General features: G+C 40.0%; 1 protein-coding gene across 9 annotated transcripts in view; it reads right to left on the bottom strand.

The window, feature by feature from the left end:
• Window positions 1-25,843, bottom strand: part of SLC4A4 (solute carrier family 4 member 4) — a 309,392-nt gene that overhangs the window by 109,035 nt on the left and 174,514 nt on the right. For all 9 annotated transcript variants that reach the window (XR_008717186.1, XM_055588771.1, XM_055588772.1 and 6 more), the window contains one exon: window positions 3,536-3,693. Coding sequence is in view for 8 of the 9 variants with exons in the window: in XM_055588771.1 (XP_055444746.1) it covers window positions 3,536-3,693 (158 nt within the window). In the remaining variant the exon portion in view is untranslated. The remainder of the gene's footprint in view (window positions 1-3,535; window positions 3,694-25,843) is intronic.

Genomic DNA, 25,843 nt, shown 5'->3' with positions numbered 1-25,843 from the left:
GGAGCCTGGTGGGCTTCCGTCTATGGGGTTGCACAGAGTCAGACACGACTGAAGCAACTTAGCAGCAGCAGCAGCAATCGTGCCTGGGGAGAATGCCTCTAGCATTCACCACAACAAAAATCAGTACCAGATGATCTGCATCCAGAACCAATGGACTATATTCATATTCACAAAATAATTATAGGCAGAAATAGAGCATAATATCAGAAAAAGAGCCAGCCTTCCTAAACCTCTCCATCTTTTCCGAGATGTGTACCCCTCCTCCTTCCTGATATATCACAGCCATTCTAAAATAAACTCAGCATGTACCAATTCCTTACTCCCTTTTTTTCAAACAACAGTGAATCAAATAACCCATTATTCATATTTAGTGGCTTTGGAAAATGTGGCTAAACTGTAGCTTCCTCAATAAATTCATAAGGACCACACACCCATCATAACCAACCATGTTGCACACAGTAAACAGCAGTGAGCCACTGGAAGACCGTTACACAAGACAGAACTGAACTAGCAAGACCTCCATCCCAATTCCTCTAATAGAATTTTTATGGTTTTGACAATTAGGGACAAAGCACTGCTTTCAGGCAGATCATTATTTATAACATAAAATAGATATTAACTAAGGGTGACACAAAGGGGTAAACATTCTAATTTTATAGAGGGCTGCTGCTGCAAGCTCCCTTTATAATTATTTGCCTCAGATGTGCAAATCAAGGTAAGAAAAGCACAGATTGATCAAGGGCTTTGATTCGTCTTCATGGGAAAACCCTAAAGTATTTTTTTGCAATCCATTCTAGGAGTCTCCTTAGATTTTCCCTAAGAGCCTGGCTTCAGAGTCAGAAATCCGCACTGACAGTGCGTCATCCATGTGGCTCCATCTCTGAACTGTAAAATGGGAATTATATTCATCTCCATGTGGCCCATAAATATGACTGAGTGGCAGCCTCAATGGAACAGATGTAAGATAGCAAAGCAAAGTGCCTGTTAAGACACTAAGAAAATCATAAACATACCCGACTAAGTCACCAAAGAACAGAGTTTATCTGCTTTCACATGGATGACAAGAAGGTCCTCTATGTAGAAAGCATCTACCCAGTTTGTAGGAATCCAGCTGCAAACAGAAAGCTAAACTAGATCAAGCAAAGAGCAGAGTGGATAGAGAAATTCGTGAACTCTATACAAACGGAGTGGCTATAATCATATTTCCTAAAAGATGCATGCTAGTAATGCTATTTATTATAAATAGTAAGAATAATAATAATAAGTAAAAGAGCCTGTCTTCCACCTTCTAAAGGAAAGGAAAAATAGAAAAATTTTTCAAAAGAAAAAATGACCGTCATTACAAGATGTGCACAGAAACAGATTTCTCAGGTTTCTGTGCAGGATAGCAGGGTGGCATGCATGTTAAAGCACACAGCTGAGTGCAGATACATCCTCCACAATGACCACCACGCTCCTTGTGGGATTTCCTTTATTAGATTTCACAGGATGCAGCCATTGTAAGTGGCCCTGTATTACTCACACACAAAGAAGCTAATGAGACTCCCTTCTCAGTGATTACAGCTTGCCCTCGTTCAGAGGATAGCAAATGGATAAAACTATTTCCTGGAAAAATGTTAACATGCTAGGATATATTATTCAGATTACTGCCCTGAAATAGCTTTATGACATTATTGAATTATATTCCCTTGAATAGACTGGGCTCCTTTTCTCAATTCAAATAATGCTTGATTTTACCTCTAGACTAGTACCACTGTCCAGGACAGAAAAACATGAGCCGGACAGGAGCAGATGATAAGAGGGACTCCAAAATGGTCATGACTTGCTACTCAATGATCTTGTGTTATTGTTTAAATAAAAAACCTCTTAAAATATTTTTATTTGTAGCTTCTAGAGAAAAAGAATAAAAAATGAAAAACTGCAACTGAACACTTCTTGGCATGTCTTTTTCTTTCAAGCTCCAGAAAAGTTGGTCCAAAGAGACATAAATAAAACCAAAGGGACATGCAAGCTGGAGTTCGGCCACGACTGAGTCAGCTAGCTGTTCGCCAGGTGATTGCTCAGATGGACCTGCAAAGCTCTGCTGGAATGTTTTCAAGCAAAAAGCTAAGTTATAGAAAACACAAATCATCATAATCCCATTAACTGAATAAGCTATAACTATCCCCTTTCCTCTGCTATTTGTCCAACGACTGTTTATATTATTCCTATATTGTAATATGACAAGTATTCTCCCTGTTGTTAGTGTCTAAGAAGTAGAAAAATGGGATAAAAATAGCAGCGTAAAAAAGAATGGCCTGTAATGTATAGAATGGAAGGCCATAAGGAAATGTTCTCCTAATTTTCCTCCTGAATTAGCTCAAAACAAATCTTGAGCCCCTTATCTTGTTGGTTTACCTTGCTCAGATCCTCTGAGACCACTGGAAATCCATAGCCTCTCCTGCTCAGCTGGCGAAACCTACAGAAAAGTTCCCTGCCCTTGCCCTGGGCACTCCCCCCAAAAAGGCCCTATTTTATAACAATTTTCTAATGTCAACCTGAAGATTATAGACTTCTCTTTAACCTATTCCTAAGTACAAGTTTATTTGAAGCATTAGCTTCTATTTACCTACTACACTTGACATAAAAGTCAAGCTTCCTAGCTCCTCTACTGAGCTCAGTTACAGAGGGAAATAGAAAAGGATGACTTCTAAGGTACTGTGCAGTATGAGTACATGATTGTAATAACAGTAGTATACGTCCTTTTAAAATAAAACTTTATGAGTCCTAACACATAACAGTAAAATAAACAAATTTAAGTGCACAACTTAATGATTTTTACTTTTGTGAATATACATAATAAACACATATTGCTATTTAGTCACTCAGTCGTGTCCAACTCTTTTGGGACCCCATGGACTGTAGCCTACCAGGGTCCTTTGTCCACATTCTCCAGGCAAGAGTACTGGAGTGGATTCCCATTTCCTTCTCCAGGGGATCTTCCTGATCCAGGGATCAAATCTGCATCTCCTGCACTGGCAGGAGGATTCTTTACCACTGAGTCAAAACACATATATACATATCTAAATATGTACACATAGACATATTTACATACATTGATATATATAATGTGTATATGTATGTATGAACATACCCACTATCAATTTTCTAATATAACAGAGAACAAATGAAAATGACTCAGACTCTGAGCCACTTACCATCTATATGATCTTGGAGAAGTTACTTAAACTCTCAAACTGTTTCTTCATCTATAAAATCCCTTATAGTTTATACTTTAAAAAGTATTATGAGTATTAAATAGGCTAATCCATCAGAAACTATTCCATAGTCCAATTAATTATTATAATCATTATTACTACTATACATGTGCCAAGTCAACCGAGAGCATGAAAGTCAGACTGAACCGTTATTTCAAGTTAAACCTTTCCAACATGCTTGCTTTGGGTGAACCCTCATCCTATTGGCTCTCTAGCCTGATGGGGAGGAGTTTTCCCTATGACCACACCGGACCCCAGCGAGTCAGGGAGCAGCTTACCTTGTGGGCACAGGGACCTCAGTCAGGGCACCCAGCATGACTGCCTGCTGCAGCCGAACAAAAGCAATGAAAGGAGAATCCAAGAAGTCTACCTCGCCAACAAGCACGTTGGAAGCTTCTGCATCACGTGGCAGTTTTTTCATGAACTTATTCTTCAGCTGCATGGGAAGAGCCAAGAAGACACAACTTATTTCCAGAGAAGGGAACTCAAAGAAATTTCTATATGAGTCTATGTGCACCAGGCAGGCCCTAGCTAGCCATTCTTCTATTATGTCTAACCATTCTATTATAGTAAGTTTTTCTCTGTATTTTGGATGCAAAAACATTATGTGTATAGCCATGTGGTTTACATATAAAACAATATTTACATACGTATCAATTCATTAACTTATTCAACTCAATAAACATGAGTTTAAGAGTCTCCTGGGAGCCAGGAACTGATCTAAGCCCTGATGATAAGGGATGTGTCAACTAATGACACGGCCTTCTTGAGCTCATATTCCAGCAGGGGAGAAGTAAAATAGAATTGAAAGTAGTGGTAAGTGTTGAGAAGAAAAAGTAAGACATGTAAGAGGATACGTCTTTAGACAAGGAGGTCAGGGAAGGCCTCTGAAGCAGCATGTCTGACACTGGGGTAAGGGGACAAGCCAAGTAAAGATCTGGGCAAAGAAAATTCTAGGCAAAGAGAAGAGAAAGTCCAAAGCCTCTGAGCCAGGCAAGAGCTAGGCAGTTACAGCAACAGCAGGTGGCCCAGTGTGTGGGAGCAGATGGAGCACAGGAGAGAAAACGGCAGCAGATGAAGTTGCAGACGTGAGGGGGGCCAGCAGGGGAGGGTCTTGAAGGCACAGTAAGGAGTTTCAGATGTTTCAAACAGAACTTACCCACTAAAGAAAAGTCCATGGAAAGGTGGAGTAGAAAGACCTAAATTTAGGAGATATCACTGTGTAATCAGGATTTAAGACCATGTGATAGGATGATACAACCTCTGGTGTTAGTGTAGACAGAGGAAAGGGCTGTCCATTGACCCTTAACATCTGCCCACTGACCCTAAACCCTGGGGTACCTAACCTTTTATAGGAATGGAAGCAGATATTGGCAGAGGACACTGAAAAAGAGCAGCCTGTGAGATAGGAATAAAAGCAGGCCTTCACCAACCAGGACTTTAGGTGAAGGGAACAATGAGGAGAGGATTATCCGCTTCAGTGTCAAAGGCTGCTGGAAGTTCAAATAAGATGAAAACTAAGAAAGGACTAATGATGGGACCTGGACCACGAGGGAAGTCCCAGTGGTCTTATGGGAGGCTCCATACTCCCAGTGCAAGGGTCTTGGGTTCAATCCCTGGTCAGGCAACTAGATCTCACATATGGCAACTAAGAGTTGGCATGCTGCAGCTATAAAAAGAATCACAGGTAAAAAGACCCCACATGCTGCAACCAAAAGACCCAGCACAGCCAAATTATTAAAAAATGTTTTTTAAAAGAAAGTAAAGACCAATGAATTTGACAAGATGGAAGGGGTGAATGATCCATACAAGAGCGGACACCAGGCTACCCAGTAAAGAATAAGATGTGAAAAAATGGAGACAGGGAGTAGAGAGAATTCTTTTGCAAAATGTTGCTACCAAGAAAAGCCAAGAATTAAGGAGGTAGGTGAAGAAAAGGATAAAACGGAGATTTTTCATGGGGAATATGATCACAATTTGGAATGTTCATGAAGATGATCTAGTAAAGACAGATTACTACTGTAGGAGAAATGGGCATAACTGCAAATCAGCTCAAGCAACCTTGAACTATTGAGAAGAGAGATATCCATGCATAGCTAGAGGGATTAAATCCAGATGGAACACAGCTCATCCATTCTAACCAGGCAAGGCAGACCCTAGGTACAGTCAGGGGTGATCTGGGAAGTCTGTGGGGTGAAGATGATTCCAAGGACTTACATTTTTTCAGTGAAATATGAATGACCTGATGGTGAGGAGGAGGAAGACGGATGTACATGGGAGCTTGAGGAGAAAGGTAAAGGTATAAAGTGCTTTTCTTGGCGAGTAAAGGTTACCTTTGCCAACAAAGGTCTGTTTAGTCAAGGCTATGGTTTTCCCAGTGGTCATGTATGGATGTGAGAGTTGGACTATAAAGAAAGCTGAGCACTGAAGAATTGATGCTTTTGAACTGTGGTGTTGGAGAAGACTCTTGAGAGTCCCTTGGATGGCAAGGAGATCCAACCAGTCCATCCTAAAGGAGATCAGTCCTGGGTGTTCATTGGAAGGACTGATGTTGAAGCTGAAACTCCAATTATTTGGCCACTTGATGCAAAGAACTGACTCATTTGAAAAGACCCTGATGTTGGGAAAGATTGAAGGCAAGAGGAGAAGGGGACGACAGAGGATGAGATGGTTGTATGGCATCACTGACTCAATGGACATGAGTTCGGGTAAACTCTGGGAGTTGGTGACGGAGAGGGATGCCTGGCGTGCTGCGGTCCACTGGGTCGCAAAGAGTTGGATACAACTGAGCGACTGAACCGAACTGAATTGAAAGGTTGCCTAACAGTCACTTTGAAAACTTATCCTGTAGATGTTATTCATTCATTTCCCCTCCCAACCCAGCTCCCACTTAGAACAGGCTTGATCAAGCATCCTACCATGAGTGGGAAACGTCTCCCAACAGCTCAAAGAAAACATCTCAACAATCCCAACAAGATAGAGCTAAGAATTTTGCAAGAAGATTTTGGATATATACTTCTCACCAATATGAATGTCTCCCTGCTTAAGTTAAAAGTTACCAGTGAACTTTTTTCTGCCACGGGTTATCACCTATATGGGAAGTGGGAGGCATGGCCCAATTTTCCCCAGTAATGAAAAATTACAGTAGAGTTTTATTTTCTATTTCCATATAAATAGTTCTCAATAAGGGAGAATAAGTGCCATGAAAACTGATCCCCAAAACCATCACCTTCAGTAGCATTTTAACAAGATTCTTGCCTTTGGAACTTCATCCAAGAAGAAAACTGAGAGGCCAAAAAAAAGAAGGAAGTTGGAACTAATAATTTAGTGGAAACCAAAAAAAACCCACAAAGGCAAGATATATATTTTTGGATGTTAGAAACACGACTACTTCTAGCAGTAAAAGACTTTTCCAAAGTTTATACCATTAATCCTTCAAGCAATACTAATATTTCCAAAAAGTCTGTTTATTTCTACAGATACAAAAAGAGCAGCCATGGGAATAGTCTAAAACCATCAAATTGTTATTATAGTCAAAGGAAGTGGCAGTAATGAATTGCTCTGTATAACACGGAGTAGAGTGTGGGATATGGTCAAGTGACCCAAAGGCATAATGAAATACCACTGCTAGAGTAATCTTCTTCAGACTCTTTCCAGAGAGAGCTCCCATTACCAACACAGGCCATGAAGCTCTATAATCATCTGATTGTACTTGCCATTCTCTCCAGCACTCTTTGCTGTAGTTAGGTAGGTAATCTGATCATAATCTCCTGTTTTAGGTACTTAGCCTCCCACGCTTAGGACCAAAAAAACTGTCCTTTCCTCATTTCTACCTTTTCTAAACCTCCTTCAGAGTTCAGAACAAGCCTTTCCACTCTCTCAGCACTGCTCCTAGGGAACTCCAGAAGCACTCATTTGTTTTTTTAATTTTTTAAATTGGAGTATAACTGCTTTACAATGTTGTGTTTCTGCTGTACAACAACGTCAATCAGTTATGTGTATACATACATCCCCTCCTTCTTGAGCCTCCCTTACAACCCCCATCCCACCTGTCTAGGTCATCACAGAACTGAGCTGAGCTCCCTGTACTGCACAGCAGCTGCCCACTGGCTGGCTGTTTCACACATGTAGTGTATATACGTCAATCCTACTCTCTCAATTTGTCCCAGAAGCATTCATTTTGGAATCATGCTTTTGCCAAGGCTGAAGTCTTTGCTCTTAGCTCCCTGAGGGTTAGAACAGTTTATCCCACACAGAACTGATCGCTTCCTTTGCAACATAATTCAGCTGGGTCGTAAATATTTTGAATGGAAGGAATGAGCTCTGCAGCATTTACAGTCAGACCATAAGAACATTAAATGCCCAGGAAAGTTCAAGAGGTTTTAGAGGCCCATTCTAGAACACACTAACTGTCTGGATCTATCACTAAGCAACTACTGACTCACAGAACATGCAGAATATCCCACAGTCATATTCTTCCACAAAATGTTTTACTTGTATAGTACCTTTACTGAGATGACTACACCATTTTGGAAAAATTGAAGCATGTTTTTAAAGCTAGAGGAACTGCATTCTATGTGCTCAGAAGAGAAGTAGTTATAAAGATATATTCTTTGAGATCAGCAAATCTCACACTGTGTTTGTAGGACACTAGTGTTCTTGAAGAAATTAGTAGCTATTCCAAAATAAAAATGTGTGGTGCCTGAGTTGCCCTGGAACTTAGTCCTCAGATGACTCTTTTCTCTACACACATTCCTGGGTGATCTCGACAAGCCCCCTGCCTTTAAATTCCATCTGTGTCCTGATGGCTCACAGATCTATGGGCTTTCCTGGTGACTCAGATGGTTAAGAATCTGCCTGCAATGCAAGAGACCCAGGTTCAATCCCTGGCTAGGGAAGATCCCCTGGAGAAGGGACCCACCCCAGTATTCTTGCCTGGAGAATTTCATGGACAGAGGAGCCTGGCAGGCTACAGTCCATGGGGTCACAAAGAGTTGAACAGATTTACTTCAGCCAGGACCTCTTACCTGAAGTCCAGTCCTATTACATCTACCCTCAGAAGTCTTAACGGGCATTGCAAATTTTACAAATCCAAAACCGGGCCCCGCTCCCAAGAGTCCCCTCAAACTAGCTCATCCTGGAGTCTTGCTCATCTGGCTCATAGCAGCTCCATTTTTCCAATGCCCAGGCCCAGACCTTGCTGTCATCTTCCACACTTTTCCTCCTCTCACACCCCATGTCCATGCTACCAGTGAATCCTGTTGGACCCACCATCAGAGATGTCCAACCATTTCTCACCATCTTCACTGCCACCACCCTGGGCCACATTACAAGCACCTCCCTCCTGGGTATGGCATTGGTCTCCCAGCTGGATCGTCTGCTTCTGCCCTTGCCCCCCACCCTACTCCCATCTGTTCACCAAAGCAGCCAGAGCAATCAAATGTTGGTCCCCATTTCACTAAGACTTATTGTCTTATTATGACAAGCCACAACTCCAGCACCATCGGGCTCCCCATCAGCTCCCTGACCTCGTTTCCAGCTGCTTTTTCCCAGTCTTCTTCAGACCCACCATCTCAGAGTCCAAACCTTCCCTCTGACAACCAGGCACACTCTTCCCTTCACATCTGCTGTGTGTCTGAATGGAATGTCTGCAGGGCTCCCTTCCTCACTTCCTTCAGATCTTTACTTATCTCTCAACACTGAGACCTTCCCTGGCCACATTTGTTAAAAATTTCCACCTCCCTTTCCCCACAGGTTCTTCTTGCTCCTCTGTCCTACCTCATGTTTTTCTTTGTACTTATTACAGTCAAACATGCTACAATTTTTACTTATCTTCCTTATTATCTGCCTCCTCACTAGAATGTAAGTTCGCTAATAGAAGGATAATATCCATCTCTTTTGTTCAGTGTTACATCCTTAATGCCTAGAAGAAAAGATGAAATAAATGTTTGTTCAGTGAATGAATGGTAGTTATTATTTCTGCTCTTTCCAATAAGCTTTCCTAACTCTTTTCTTAAAGCAGTGGTTTCTGGACATCACACCACCACCCAGGCCATCTAAGTGGACAAATGCCTAGATAGGACTCATCTTAGTAAACTCCCCTACTGATAACAGTGACTGGTCCAAAGGACGGATGCACCATCTACACAGGGACCAAAACATTTTGGAAAATTAACATTCAAATAAATGTGTAAAAATCAATGTTTCCCTTTCACCTAAGGTTGTTACCCTCTTTGCTGGAAGGGCCTGTCACAGGATTGTCCACACTAGGAGAGAATGAGGTCAATGGCCAAAATGAAACACAAAATCAGGAGAGAAAAATGGATGATGAAAAGAGAGATTGCTGAGTCCCCAGCCTCAGGCCCTGAGGTCCTGTAGCCTCTGCATTCTGTGAACTCATCAAGAATTATTACTAGTTATATAAGCCAGAAAATTCCATTTGGAGCTTAAATTAATTTGAGGTGATTTCTGTCTACTGCAGTAGAGACCCTTCACAAAAAAGTGTTTTTGTCAAATAAATTTGAGGAGTAGCAGGTCAGACAGAATTAAATAAGTTTCTCTGCTATACACTCTGTTAGAGCTTTGAATAGACATGTATGCCAAAGAATGCTTTATCTCCCACTCAGAGATAAATAAGGCACATTTTGATATGAAAACAGATTTTAAAATGCTGTTTGGGACAGAAATTTTCTCATCTCCCATTTAATCCTACTCTCAGCTCCATTTAATTCTTTTTAAATTTAACGGGTGCCTCAAATGTTCAAGGCCTGATGTGGGCACTGCAAGGAACAGACAGACTCTGCTCGCCTAAAGTTTAAAATCCAATGAAGAGAAGCAAATATAGAAATAGCTCTAATGAAATAAGACACATAAAGATAATATGAAAGGTATATTGTTCAATGGAGGTCACAAAATATAGCAATAGAGTTCAAGGAGAGTTCTTCCATGAATCAAAGTTTACAGATTCCTCTCATAAAGGTGTCTCATCAAATATTGATTCATATAGGTTCCCTTTTTCAAGTACCTCAACAATACCTGATAAAGGAAAAAATAATGACTGAAGTATAAAAAGCAACTATGGGCTTACACAATAAAATGTGAACAGCAATAAAGTACTAACAAAAACATTATTAACATTATACAGAATGGTGAAGAACAACTCACGAATTACTAACAACAGCAAAAGATAATGAAAATAAGAACAAAATCAGGTTGAGGATCACTCAACAACCTCATCTGGATTGAATTACCAAGATAGTCTGACATTTCTTTCTTATAGATCACTAGTTGATGCTCCAAGGGATATATAGCCTGTATTTCATGCAGGGCCAACTATGAGAACACACAGCAGAAAAAATTGCTTTAGACAACCTTGATTCCAAAGAAATGAATTTCAAAGGGCTGCATCTGGTAAGAGATAATTTGGCTAGCTCAGGGGCTTCCCAGGTGGTGCAGTGGTAAAGAATCTGCCTGCCAATGCAGGAGGTGCAAGAGATGCAAGTTTTATCTCTGAGTCAGGAAGATCCCCTGGAGGAGGAAGTGGCAACCCATTCCAGTATTCTTGCCTGGGAATCCCATCGACAGAGGAGCTTGGAGGGTTACAGTCCATGGGGTTGTGAAGAGTCGGTCATCACAGAGCATGCACACATGCAATTTGACCATCTTAGCAATTTGGGAACACTTTTTAACTACCAGGTAACAATACCAACTCTGTGAGTCCGGGGATGTACATTTCAGGTTCCTTTAATGCTAACCTGTTCCTTTAATGCTAGCAATACAGGTTAGCATTGCTATAATGCTACAGGTTAGGTCTTGCTATAATAATTCAGTTAACTACTTTCTGATTGGCTTTCCAAGAACCCAGTGATCACAGTACTAGCATAACAACAAACTAGAGATTATAAACAGATAAAGCAGAACAAGTGGACTGATTGTAACAATCATAGCCTCTTGGAATGATCACCCCATGTGATGATGGGAAAGTTACTCATACTCAAGTGATATGCATCACATATAGCTAACTGAAAAAATCATACTGTAATCAATCTCAACGGACTGGGATAACATTATATCCTCTCACCCATACCATCACCCTCAGACCTTCAGCATCACCTGGTAAGTAGGTTCAGGCTATCATATAATTGTAGTCACTGCTGCTACTGCTGCTAAGTCGCTTCAGTCATGTCCAACTCTGTGCCACCCCATAGACGGCAGCCCACCAGGCTCCACCGTCCCTGGGATTCTCCAGGCAAGAATATTGGAGTGGGTTGCCATTTCCTTCTCCAATGCATGAAAATGAAAAGTCAAACTGAAGTCGCTCAGTCATGTCCGATTCTTAGCGACCCCATGGACTGCAGCCTACCAGACTCCTCCGTCCATGGGATTTTCCAGGCAAGAGTACTGGAGTGGGATGCCATTGCCTTCTCCGATAGTAGTCACTAGGCAAGTATTTAAACCCTGCCTATTATTGTTTGCCATTAGCATCATATGCTAAAATAAATGTAATTAAGTGTCATTTATAACCAGGAGTACTCACAATTTGTCATTTGAGTCTGATTTATTAGAAGGTGACCCTATAAGCTGTTCAATGCCCTTTTTAAAAATGAATAAACTAAAAAAAAAAACGGAAACTTACATGAATCACAAAAAAATAGAAAATAAAAACATAATTGCCAATGTCATGTATATATTTACATCACATTAGATGTTTCTCTTCATAGTTCAATAAAAATAAAGTTTGATAATACCTGAAAAAAATAAAAAACAAAAATCATCTAAAATTTAGTATATTTTCTCATTATTTTTCCAAAGCTAACACCGACTGCTATTCCCCATTACATACATTCTCTTTTCCTCTCAAGAACAATGATTTTAATCTTCCAATCTATATTTATTCTCAATTCGCTTAATGCCTCATGTCTACAGGCTACCTGGGCAAAGAGCTGATGCCCAGCTTTTTTCCTGTTATTCTTTCCTCTCTTCTGTTGTTCTTCTTAGCTTCTCTTTTTCCTGCTGATCTCCTCCCTTCTACTCTCTTTGAAAATCGGCAGCTCTTATTCTTTGCCAAACAAACTCATCTGGCAATCTCAAAATCCGGCTAGGTTCACCCTATTACCATGTCTTTCCAGTGCAAAGGAATCCATCTGCATTAGTAGTAAAGCAGGGTCACCATACTTATGAGTTGAGTGACATGTATGAAAGTCCCAGTTTACCCCCATTGTATTGGGGCAGATATTAATATTATCTTCTTTCATTCTCAAACGTGTCTCAGGCTAAGAGAAAAAACTATATGATCATCCCACATTTTAAGCTCACTGAGGTCAGCTCCTGAGCAGTGCCTAGGATATGGCATTGGAAAATAATTATATGCTATGAAGGCATAAAATTCAACGAACTCAAAAGTATGAGGAAACAACTGGATCAAACTACAGCATCTTAGTAAACTATGCTCTCTGAGTAGGAATTTATTTGTTTACTATATGCAAACAATACTAACTGCTGGGGCAGGAAAACAGTGTTCTCTTGCTCACCATAAATGAAATAATTCTTCCTCTGCCCCCTCCCTTTTTCTACACCTTGGAAAAAGTAGCCAATTTGATGGATTAAAGTTTGACAAAATTCATTGGGATTTTTCCTAATGAGAAGGTTGTAGTGATGAAGACAAGAAGTACGCTATTTTCTCTTACAGCAAGGCAAATGAACAGAAAAACAGAGAGTTACATCTTAATCCATGTAGCTGATTAAATAAGTAGATTCAGAGCCATTTCATATGCTCAGTTAACTACCAGAACTCATGTCTCTTTAAGTCTACAATCCCAGAATTTATATTCTGTTCATGAGTGGTTTTAGGCATGGAGCTGTGTATTTGGTGAACTAGAAATTTCCGACCTAATTGATGTTTCTAGAGACTTCAGCTCCAGCTATTATAAATTAGCTTGTATCACACTAACCCTTCCAGTAAGAAAAACTGAAAGGCTGGATTTCCGTAATTTGTTTAAAGAAATCAGAAAATCACTATGACATTAAAAAAAAAAAAAAAAAAAAGAACCTAAGCAGCAAACCAGTGTCCCTAAATCAGCTCATCTGTTTCTTCTAAAGGCATTTGATGACTCCTAAATAGCTGTAGAGATTCAGAAACTGAGTAGAGCCTTCAGCAGTCTTAAAGTGATGGGCAAACATCCCATTCAGTTGAGACCCCTAAAAGACAAGTTAAAGGCAAAAGGGAAAACAAGTAATAAATCAACCCACATAAAGACTTGGAGAAGGAAACGGCAACCCACTCAAGTATTCTTGCCTGGAGAATCCCATGGACAAAAGAGCCTAGCAGGTCACAGTCATTGGGGTCGCAAAGAGTTAGACACGACTAAGTGACTAACACACACATAAAGACCAAAACCTAGGTTCCAATCAGTTCAGTTCCAAGCTAAATATTAAGTTGGCCAGCCCCCAGCCTAAATGCCAGCCAAAAGCCAAAGAAATAATCCTTGAAGAAAATGTTATCTAAAGTATCAACTTAGCTCTAATATAACACCTAATATTCAATCAGAAATTACTAAGCATACTAGCAGACAAGATCGAATGATGAGAACCCAAGAGGAAAAAAACAGAAATTAGAAAGAAATTTAAAGGAGCTGTATGCAGGTCAGGAAGCAACAGTTAGAACTGGACATGGAACAACAGACTGGTTCCAAATAGGAAAAGGAGTTCGTCAAGGCTGTATATTGTCACCCTGTTTATTTAACTTATATGCAGAGTACATCATGAGAAACGCTGGACTGGAAGAAACACAAGCTGGAATCAAGATTGCCGGGAGAAATATCAATAACCTCAGATATGCAGACGACACCACCCTTATAGCAGAAAGTGAAGAGGAACTAAAAAGCCTCTTGATGAAAGTGAAAGAGGAGAGTGAAAAAGTTGGCTTAAAGCTCAACACTCAGAAAACGAAGATCATGGCATCCGATCTCATCACTTCATGGGAAATAGATGGGGAAACAGTGGAAACAGTGTCAGACTTTATTTTTCTGGGCTCCAAAATCACTGCAGATGGTGACTGCAGCCATGAAATTAAAAGACGCTTACTCCTTAGAAGGAAAGTTATGACCAACCTAGATAGCATATTCAAAAGCAGAGACATTACTTTGCCAACAAAGGTCCGTCTACTCAAGGCTATGGTTTTTCCTGTGGTCATGAATGGATATGAGAGTTGGACTGTGAAGAAGTCTGAGTGCCAAAGAATTGACGCTTTTGAACTGTGGTGTTGGAGAAGACTCTTGAGAGTCCCTTGGACTGCAAGGAGATCCAACCAGTCCATTCTGAAGGAGATCAGCCCTGGGATTTCTTTGGAAGGAATGATGCTAAAGCTGAAACTCCAGTACTTTGGCCACCTCATGTGAAGAGTTGACTCATTGGAAAAGACTCTGATGCTGGGAGGGATTGGGGGCAAGAGGAGAAGGGGACAACAGAGGATGAGATGGCTGGATGGCATCACTGACTCAATGGACGTGAGTCTCAGTGAGCTCCGGGAGTTGGTGATGGACATCGAGGCCTGGCGTGCTGCGATTCATGGGGTCGAAAAGAGTCGGACACAACTGAGCAACTGATCTGATCTGATATACTAGGTATCAGAGGTAGATTCTGAAATAATATTTTTAAAACACTGATGAGATGAAGACTTTCAGAAGAACCATTTAAAACACAAAGTAGATGTCCTAGAGATTAAAATGACTTGTTATTTTAACATCAATAATATCAATGACTTGTTAAAGTCAATATTATTCATAACATAAAAATGGGACATATCATAATTTGTGGAATGCAGCTAAACGTGCACTGAGTAAAATTCATAGCCTAAGTGCAAATATTTCAAAAGAACAAAAGCTAAAGTGTGATGATCTAAATCTATATCTCACGGAATAAGACTAAAACAGCAAATGAAACTCATAGAAGGTATAAAGAAGGAATTAAAAACAAGAGAAGAAATATGGCATGAAAAACAAGTATACTATGCTGATCATGCTCTATCTCATAATCTGTATGACAATTATACAAGTGTCCACATTCTAAAAAATTATCAAGTAGATTTTATCACAAATATGTTTTACTTTAATAAAACAATGATACTACAAAGAGTGTCTTAATAGATAAACTGCTATTTCATTCCAATACTGTTTACATATGGTACTCCCTTTGCAGGAAACTTTAAAAGAAATCAAGGATAGTGAAAAAACTGTATTCTATAGCCATACCTCATATCTCAAAGGCTTTTGTAAAGATAAGAAAAGATAAGAGGTAAAATGCTTAGCAAGATACAAACAAATATAAGGCTCACCCCTGGCTTCTTTTTAGTTTCTCTAACATGGAAAGTAAACGTCTCTACTCCCTTCTTTCCTCCTACCATGCATATCCAGGAGACCACCTGATTATGCTGTGTTGGAGGTAACATATTCCTGCTTTTACTTTCCAAAGGTGTGTGAACCCTAGGCAACAGAAACATAACTTAACCCAGTATACGTCCCCTGGGTTAAAATTAGCCTCCAACAGGGGTGGGAAGAAGCAGCAGTCCATCAAAAGCAGCCTTGTGAAAACTAATCCCTGGGGTAATTCTGAAATAGGTTTGACCTAGCAAGCACTGTGTGTATATATTTGGAACAGACCTACCATCTCAAATTCTGGGAGTCCTGGAGTATGATAGGAGGAGACCAGGCACTGGCTATTGTTGGCTTCTATGGTTAATTGAAGACTGACGCTATTGCCCATCCTCTCCCAGTTTTCCAGCAGCCCTCTCATCCCATATCTAAGGAAGAAGAGGACTGATCCGAACCAATTGAATTCTAAGTCAATAAGCTTACACTAGCTTTTCTCAGGCACTAGGAAAATAGTTCTTTTCACTGAAAGCTCTACTCTGGCCTTTCTTTGTGGTAGGGATTCTCAGTAAAAAGAGCATGTCTACTCAAGTCCCAAGTACAAGGAGTATCTTTTGCTTCAAGGGTCTTTCCAGCTACCAAGATGAGGCAGAAGGCTCTGCCTAGGTCACCCAGGTTCTACTGTGGGGTTTGCAGTCGAAGTCTCAAGTCTGTAAGAGTTCCCTGACCTTTGATTACCTGTGTACACATTTCTCATCCTGATCTTCTCAGGAGTGCTGGATTGAGAACAGGTTTGGGTGTTCCTCAGTAGCCTGGACAAATACCTTCTTAAACACACCCCAGCGTTCCATTCCTAAATCTCAGTTCTTTACTGTAAACTGTCTAATTGCCCAACAAAGAAATGTCAAAGGAAGGAAAAAAAAATAGGAACTGCTGTTTTATAAGCTTAACAGACTATTGCTTTTTATTTCAAGACTACATAAGAAAAATCATTTCAAAACTTTCCTGTTAAATAAAGACAGTCTTTAATCAACCCCTAAGTAAATTTGTGGGATAGGATTTTTTTGGTGTAATACACAGAATTGCTGGAATAAATTAGTTTAAACTTTTTTTGTTTTGTCTTTAATGATTGCCCTTTAGGTTATCTTCAAGCTCTAATTTAGAAGAATATTTCCACTGGCTAAATTTAAAAACCATCAGCCTAATGTCTTAAGAGGCCTAAAAAGAGGAGCTCTTGCTTGATTGCCTACAGAATCCAAAATTTAGACACTCACTTATGATGTTGTTAGTACTGAATTTCTGTAATATGGTCTGAGATTTCCAGAGTGTATATAATATGAAAGAAGGAAGACAAAGTCATTAAATACGACAAAATGTCAAAAGGCTGTGGCTACATGTTTTTACTTCTTGAAAACTTTTCTAGTTTTACTTATCCCATTTTAAAAATAAAAAAATGAAAACAGTCCCCTGAGGGTGAAAATCTGATTTTCTAATTTTTCCTTTCAAATATAGCCATCTCACCACCATTAATGCAAATGATTCTGCAAAGCAGCACATTCACAAATGGCTATTAAACTAAATAAAACATTAAGCACAATCCATCAGTTCTGATTTCCTAAATAGGATGAAATTTCGAGTACTGACCTAGTTTAAAAATCAACTTGTCAAAATCTCTAGTCACGTTTTCTTATGTTTTACATCACTAAAAAACATCAATATGTTTCTAGCTATTTACGGTGTTTAAAACATTTTCACATTTACTATTTCACTTGAATTCTCACAGAAAGGTTACAAGAAATGTACTATTTAACTATTTTACAGATGAAGGAAACAAAAGTCCAAGCAGTTTAAAGGACTTCACGAAATTCATACAGCTGAATGTACGAGCCAGAACGTGAATTATGTCCACTGCACTACACTGTGAAACCTTCCCATTTCTGATGAATATATTTTACTACCTGAAGTTCAAAAATAATTGTCCTAAAACTTCTAACATTTTCATATAGTGCACTAATGCTAAGTATTGACAATGGTTTATGTGCTTTGTCGTTCAATTGTGTCTGACTCTTTGTGACCCCATGGACTGTAGCCCACCAGACTCCTCTGTCCACAGGGATTCTCTAGGCCAGAACACTGGAGTGGGCTGCCATGCCCTTCTCCAGGGGATCTTCCCAACCCAGGGATCGAACCCAGGTCTCCTGCATTGCAGGCGGATTCTTTATCATCTGATCCACCAGGGAAACCCAACAATGGTTTAGGCTCTATAAACACAACCTTTAAAATTGTTAAGAAGCACATTTAGGATATTCAACAGGATTTAATTACACAAAATAAAAATAAGCCACACAGAGAGGGGGAAAGCAGAAAGTCACATAAACACAGCACTTTAAGAACTATTTAAAGAAAATCTGGAATCTGCAAGTTCCAGGTGCTGGTTGAGTTAAGTAATGTTCTTTTTTTTTTCCCTCTTTCATTGCTGTGTCATGAACCCCACCACACATAAACACAGGTCAGGGAAGGAAATCAATCTACCTGGTGGAAAAGGCTCTCTACCTGGATGTCTCTTAGATGGTACCTGTAACCTCTACCTCTCTAGCCAAGTCTGACCCTGACTGCCCCAATTTTCTCTGATTTCGTTTATAGGGCCCTTGCCTTCCCTCTGTGATGATATACTTTTCACCAATGCATTCATCAGCTGGCTTGACTGTGATTCTTATAAGATGGAAAGTATCTTTTTTAAAAAGGGGTTCTAAAGTACCCTATAAAAAGAAACTACATATTATTCAATTGTGTTTCCCCAGTGGCTTATAAAGGCACTGCCTCGCAGTAAATGTTCACTCCACATTTCTTTAATGCATGGAATCCATGTGATCATACCTGTGCTGTGTCACCTTTACAATCTACAAAGATAAAAGCAAGGATACTGAAAGTTCCAGGAAAAGTTCTCCATTTGGTGGAAGCAAACTTAAGAAAGGTCTCTGGTGAGACACAAAGTTTAGTTCAGTTCAGTTCAGTCGCTCAGTCGTGTCCAACTCTTTGTGATCCCATGGACTGCAGCACCCCAGGCCTCCCTGTCCATTAACAACTCCCAGAGTTTACTCAAATTCATGTCCATTGAGTTAGTGATGCCATTCAACCATCTCATCCTCTGTCGTCCCCTTTTCCTCCTGCCTTCAATCTTTCCCAGCATCAGGGTCTTTTCAAACGAGTCAGTTCTTCACATCAGGTGGCCAAATTATTGGAGCTTCAGCTTCGGCATCAGTCCTTCCAATGAATATTCAGGACTGATTTCCTTTAGGATGGACTAGTTGGATCCCCTTGCAGTCCAAGGGACTCTCAAGAGTCTTCTCGAACACCACAGTTCAAAAGCATCAATTCTTTGGTGCTCAGCTTTCTTTATAGTCCAACTTTCACATCCATACATGACTACTGGAAAAACCATAGCTTTGACTAGACAGACCTTTGTTGGCAAAGTAATGTCTCTGCTTTTTAATATGCTGTTTAAGTTGGGCATAATTTGAAGAGCCTTTATCAATTCTAAAACCTATGAGCGTAGGTCAATAAAAAATAACTTTTACTTTTGGGTTGCCTGGTAGCTACCATTCATTGTGACTTTTTAAAAAAATCCCTGCCAAAATGCCTTAAAATCCTACCTTCTCTAGGATTTATCAGTGAGATTTTTAAAGGGAGTCCTGCTTTTGGAGAATAACCTCATGTTGCACCCTTCCTAACTTAAGATTTCAAATCTCTGATCAGTAAAACTGCACTCTGAAGGCACTGTTGTTACCAAGAGACCCCAAAGTCTCCAGTAATACATTTTAAAATGATTAGTAGTAATACTAATAATTAATAACATATTTTTAATCAACCAGACCAGGAATTTTGCATGTGCTATTTTATTAAATTATCATCCCTTTTCTACAAGCAATTACTGTTGTCATTGTTGACACTTGAGGAAATGAGATTTAGAGATTCCACAACTTGGCTACAATCAAGAAAATAGGAAAGGCAGGGAGAGGATGCAAAGCAAAGTCTGTCTCCAGAGTCCAAGCTTCACCAAGCTAAATTTAGTGATTATTCTCCAGTTCATTAAGTTTTTTTTTTCTGTCATGCCACATGATATGTGGGAACCCAGTTACCCGAGAATCCACACCCTCTGCATTGGAAGCGTGAAGTCTTAACACTGGACCTCCAGTTCATTTAAATTCAAGTGGAGAAAAAGAGAATGAGCTTTCGAGTCAGAGTTATCAGAAAACCTCAGTTCTTCTTCTTACTAGCTGTGGTTACCTGGGGCAAATTATTCTACCTCTTTAAGCTGAATGGGAATAAAATGGGAATAATGAGTGACCCCTTTAAAATGGGAATCTTTAAAATCTTTCAAATGGGAATAAGTAACTCCTTTACAGTTATGAGAAGTTATTGAGATGATGTCTGAAAGTGTTTAAACCCAGTGCTGAGCAAGTAATAGGCCCTCAATACATGTGTTAAATGTAGGAATATTATAAGGCTCTGAAGCAAGGGAACATCAGAGGGTTCAGAATGATGAAAAGAGATTTGAGAAAAATTAAAAGACAGAATGTATAGGACATGTTGAAGCCTGGATAGAGGGAGTGAAGCAGAAGGAAGGGTCCAGAATGACACACAAGACTAGAATTGCACTTCTTCAAATGCCCAATGCTCCCTGACATCAAGAGCAAATACTTCACCAATACAGGTGAATAACAGATGCACCAGTGAGTCTGGCCAAGCACTAAAAATATGTGTCCTCAATTTTCACTGTATTTTAACCAAAGCAATAGTTACTGAGAAGATGACACTTACTTATCTTTTGCATTTAGCATCTTCAATCTGTAAAGTCGAGTTGATAGTAATATACCACATGTTGTAAACAATATGTAAAAAGCTCCTAGTACAGTGACTGAATAGCACAGTGGCTATTCCATAAACAGTAACAATAATCACCTTGACAGAGTTTTAATATAATCCTAGGATCTACCAGAAACAGATGATGGGCAAAATAAGAAAAAAATTTTCTCTCCCAAAGGAATAAAGTTACGTTGGCACTACATTTAATTCAGATACTCAATTCTCTGAATTTCAGATAGAAATCTCTCTCCCCAGTTTGTGTTATGGACTTAAAAACATATATTCATCCAGTACAGTGCCTCTCTACATAAGTTAATTCTACCAAATGTATAGCTGCAGGCATTTTAACTGAAAAAGTTTGCAGAGCTATCTTCACTATGGTAAGGCTAAAAAAAAAAAAAAAAAAAAGAAGAAATAAATCAAAGGCTAAGGTGAGCATGACTAGTGCAGCTATACTGTAAAACAAACAGAATTATTCACAATAACAGCATCAGTTTATCTGCATCCCCACTTGTCCTTGAATGACTGTGTTTTCAGCAGGAAAAAAAATACATGACATGGTTTACTTCTAACTCTCACCCTACCTATTAATATCTTAAAAGTAATATCTGTTTATAGCTTTCCTTCTCCCATCCCAAAAAGAAAGATCCTAAACACAGGGTTTCTTTCGTTCTTTCTGCTCCACAACCTCCAGCTGCCACTGGGAGAGAGGGATTGAAGAAGAAGACAAAACAAACAAACAAAAATTAGCATCATGGGGTTACTGACTTCAAGAGAAAATTATAGTTTAAGGGGAAATGTTTCATGTGCGTTCTCTTCTCTGCTCACCCCAGTCAGGATAGCTAATAAAAAACACAGACTGCTCTTTTAAAAACAAAAAGTTCAAGGGATGAGGGGTAAGAGGGTGGAACTGTCAGAGGCAATGTAGACAACCAAGAGTCTAAAGTTAAGGGCTTGCAAATACCCACGCAGAGTGCTTGTCTCGTGTGGGACCCAGCAAACTCTGTCTAGCACCCCTGCCTCCATGCAGTCCAAAAAGAACCCGGCAAGGCTCTGCCATAGGCATCATGTGAACCACCTTGGAGCTGGTGGTCCAGGCTTCTCTGTCTTCAATCTTTCCTGCAGTTCCCTTCCCTCAGAATCAAAGGAAAAGGCAGGGCTCTTATCAAAGCACAGAGTGGCAGTTCTGAACTTGGGGTCCCTGGCAGGAGTCCGGGGAGCCCATGGGCACTTTGAAATTACATGCACATTGTTAGGCCTACACACTTACTGTTCATTTCTCTGGTGAAAGCCCCCACTGTTTCATCACAAACTCAAATGGATCCTTGACATGGAAAAAGCTTGAAAACCACTGCACTAGACAGTGTTTTGACCAAAAACGTACATATGAAGACCTAGGCTGTTACTCTCTGAGGTGTAGGCTGGTATACAATGTTCATACTGAACAATTTTTGTGGCCCAAGGAATGGGAAATTTGGGGTTTCTAAGCAATAGGGAAAGAGACACACAGAATGCCACAATGGAAAAGGAATGCCACAGTGGAAAAATGCCCTCAGAATATATGTCCTTGGAAAGAACATGGTCTCCAACTGATTTTTCCAGAATTTGGGAACTGGAAGGGACCTAAAAGGGCCAGTTCTGGCTCCTTTAAGGCCCAGAGAAGCTAAAATTCATTCAAGATCACATTCCCAGAACACAGATAGGAGTAGAAAAGATGCCCTCTCCTAAGCCCTCCTCTCATTCTGTTTCCACCACACCACTGGAACAGAAAACAATTAAAAGAACCATTCATTGAAATACTTGGGAAAAAATTGAGTGAAACTGAATAAATGCATAAGTACCTTTTACTTCGCACATCAGATGTGGTAACAAAAATCAGACCGGAAAACTAACAAGTAGACCTAACTCTTGAGACCTGTCTGGGTGGGTGCTTCAATATCTGATTGCTTGGGGTCTAATAAATTATCGATAAAATGGCCATCCGCATGGAGACAACAGAGGGAAAGCACACCATCTACTGACTTCTGAATGGCTGCCGGCAGTTCTCTGAGAATTCAGTACTATCAGCCAGGAAACATTTAAACCAGGTCCTTGCAGGGCTAGGATGTACAAGAGACCATATGGTCCCAGCAGAACACTTCAAACAGGCAGCTGTACGGCTATAATTAAATCTGTAGTAGTCATGCTATTATTTATTTAGCAGATTTTTAAAAATGTACCCTTCACTGAGGTCTCTGAGAACACACACCAAATTAGAACAATAGAAAATACTGACGAAGCAGAGAAAGGGAAACAAGGGGCTGATGCAGGAAGAGGCAACAGCTTTCCAAAAATCTCGAGAGGTTCTTCATTTGTACCTGACTACACACCAGAAGGTGACGATCACTTTACTGACATGAGTCACGAAGCCCAAGGGTCTGTTCACTCCTTTGTTCCACGGTACACTCCACTGCAAAGGTCTACCTCTTTTTGAATTTTCAATCCCTATGTATCATTCATTTGACACTCATCAAATCAGAAAATCTTATGAACTCAAAAATGGTTTAGTCCAACTTCCATCCAATAACTATATTCCTAACATCAACTCATTTGTTTTTTTGAACGTGATAGTGAAAGAAAAAAGCATTCAACTCAAGAATTACTTCAAATATCACCTGTGCCCACTCCCCAGCCCCTGGCATAATTCATTCTCCTCTCTGTGGTCAAAGACATTCTGGAGGAGGCAATGGCAACCCACTCCAGTATTCTTGCCTGGAGAATCCCCATGAACAGAGGAGTCTGGCGGGCTACAGTGCATGAGGTCACAAAGAGTCGGACACGACTGAGCAACTGAACAGGCAGGCAGACCCTACATTATTTACAGATTTATCCCACAGTCTATAATCGGAACCCCTAAAAGACAGAAACTGTATCCTATTATTTTTATAGCCCTGATTCCAAATGCAATGCATAGCCAAGAGGGACTTAATAAAACTTTCATTAATAAGTTTGTAATGAAGCTCTGGTTCCTATCTAATTCATACTAATATTAAAAATAAAAACTGCCTCCATGAAACATGTACCCACAAACAAGTTTATGACAAGAGCAACAGACACTAAATCTATTCTCTTTTACTGGAATGCAGGCTTCATGAACTTCCTATCCCTCAAACCTTCTCATCTCTACAAGTTATGAGTGAGTTACTTCAATTATTCTTCTCTGGCTAGCGCCCAGGCATCTCACCATCCTAGTTCCCATAACCACGTCTCCTCAACTGTTTTTGAAAATGGGCACTTTTGGGGAACTCCCTGGTTGCCCAGTGGTTAGGACTCCACACTCCCACTGCTGAGGGCACAGGCTCAATCCCTGATAGGGAAACAAAGATCCCACAAGCCACACAGTGCAGCCAAAACAAAATACTACTACTACTAATAATAAAGTTTTAAAAAGAAAATGAACACCTTTAAAAAAAAATCTGAATCCAATGAAAGTTACAAATTTTCTGTCCAAATACAATGGAATTTTCTCCATTATTCATCTCATGTTTGAACTTACATAGTGTATAATCATTCCTATTAAATTCTTTGTGGGTTCAGTCCATCAAGATCATTCTCCATCTTGATTCTATCATTTAAAATTTAAATAGCTAACCATGTCTGTTTTGTGTCCTCTGAGAATCTGATAAGCATGCCTTGTGTCTTAAACCAAACTGCTAATCAATCTGTTCAACAGGATGCTAAAAAGTACCATGGTTTTAGAAATTCCTTCCACATCTACATTGGTTATTAATCCACACACTTGAGTACAATTATTCTCTAGCTGAGAACCTCTGATGGCTGCAAGCCCTCAGTTCATCAAAGTGTTTACCACTATATCATCAGGAACCTTGTGGATGCCTTACTACTGTACAACCAAGTGGCCGGCCCAGAAAAGAAAACGTGATATATAAATACACTTATGTTCCTCCATTTAAAAATATGGGGCAATAATTCAGATCACAGGTTGGCAAACTTTCTTTTAAAAAGGCCAAATTAGGCTTTGTAGGCAACATACAGTCTCAGTCATACATTCTTTTCTTTCCCCACACCCTTTAAAACTTAGCTTGCCAACCATACAAAAATAGACTACCAGCAGGCTCACTACCAGTGAGCCACAGTTTGCCAGATATCATCTTTTCAACTTGGAAGCAAATGCCCTATTGGTGAAGACAAACATTTAACCAAAAATTAAAATCAGCAGTCACTGGATGACAGCTGTGGTGGACACCACGATGGAGAAGCACAACGTGCAAAGAGAGCTCACAACACAGGCTCTCTAGCCGAAACCAGGGGTCTCAGGAGACATCCCGGCAGAAGTGACTCAGACTGAAAAATTATGGGTGAACCCCAGTTGCCTGGGCAGGAAGAGCATTCCAGTCTCTGGCTATGCAAGTTTCCAGCCAGGGGAAGACTGGCATAATAGTGGACCTGGAACGTACACGTGCATGGTCAGAGTAAAATCAGCAAGGGAGAGAACCTTGCAAAAGGCCCCTGGAGAGAGATGTGAAGCAAGATAACACAGGGCTCGGAAGACCATGCTCAGGATTCTGGGCTCATCGCAAAAAAACAGTTTCAAGTCATCAGTGATGCTCAGAGCCTCTCTTGTAATATCTATATACCTTATAGGCTTCCCTGGTGGCTCAGATGGTAAAGAATCTGCCTGCAATGCAGGAGACCCAGGTTCGATCCCTAAGTTGGAAAGATCCCCTGGAGAAGGGAATGGCTACCCACTCCAGTATTCTTGCCTGCAGAATTCCATGGACAGAAGAGCCTAATGGGCTACAGTCCATGGGGTCTCAAAGAGTCAGACACGACTGAGCAACTAACTTCAACACTTTCATAGTGCTTTGTAAACGTGACACATTCCTAGGTTTAAAAATCACATGGTTGGCATGAATGTAAAAATAATTTTTAACATACTACTACAGAAGACTGGCTGGTTTCAGGAAAGAAGAGAAGAAAAAGAAACCATCACCACTATAAAATCTTACCTGTATACTCGTATTTAAATATAAAATCATTCTAAAAGTTAAGATCTATTCTAGTAAGAACTAGAAATTCCCCAGTGTTTTATTTTGCTACTTACTCTTGAACCATTCCCAAAATAACAAATATATTGTCTCATTTATTTCACTGGTTCCATTTTCCCCTACTTTGTTTCATAGTCTGTCTTATTCTTCTATTCACAAAGAGGCAGAAGAAAGCAGGTGGGGAAAGGGAAGTAATATCTTTTTAGCACCTAATTAGTCTGTGCCTGGAATACTTCACATATTATTTACCTCTTTTTAGCCTCATAAGAACTGGAAAAGTAAGTTTTACTGACTTTTTCTAAGGCTT

Source organism: Bubalus kerabau, chromosome 7 (assembly GCF_029407905.1).
Source record: "Bubalus kerabau isolate K-KA32 ecotype Philippines breed swamp buffalo chromosome 7, PCC_UOA_SB_1v2, whole genome shotgun sequence".
NCBI classification, from domain to species: Eukaryota; Metazoa; Chordata; class Mammalia; order Artiodactyla; family Bovidae; genus Bubalus; species Bubalus kerabau.
The sequence above is the reverse complement of the archived record's forward strand: the minus strand, read 5'-3'. Positions and strand labels throughout refer to the sequence as shown.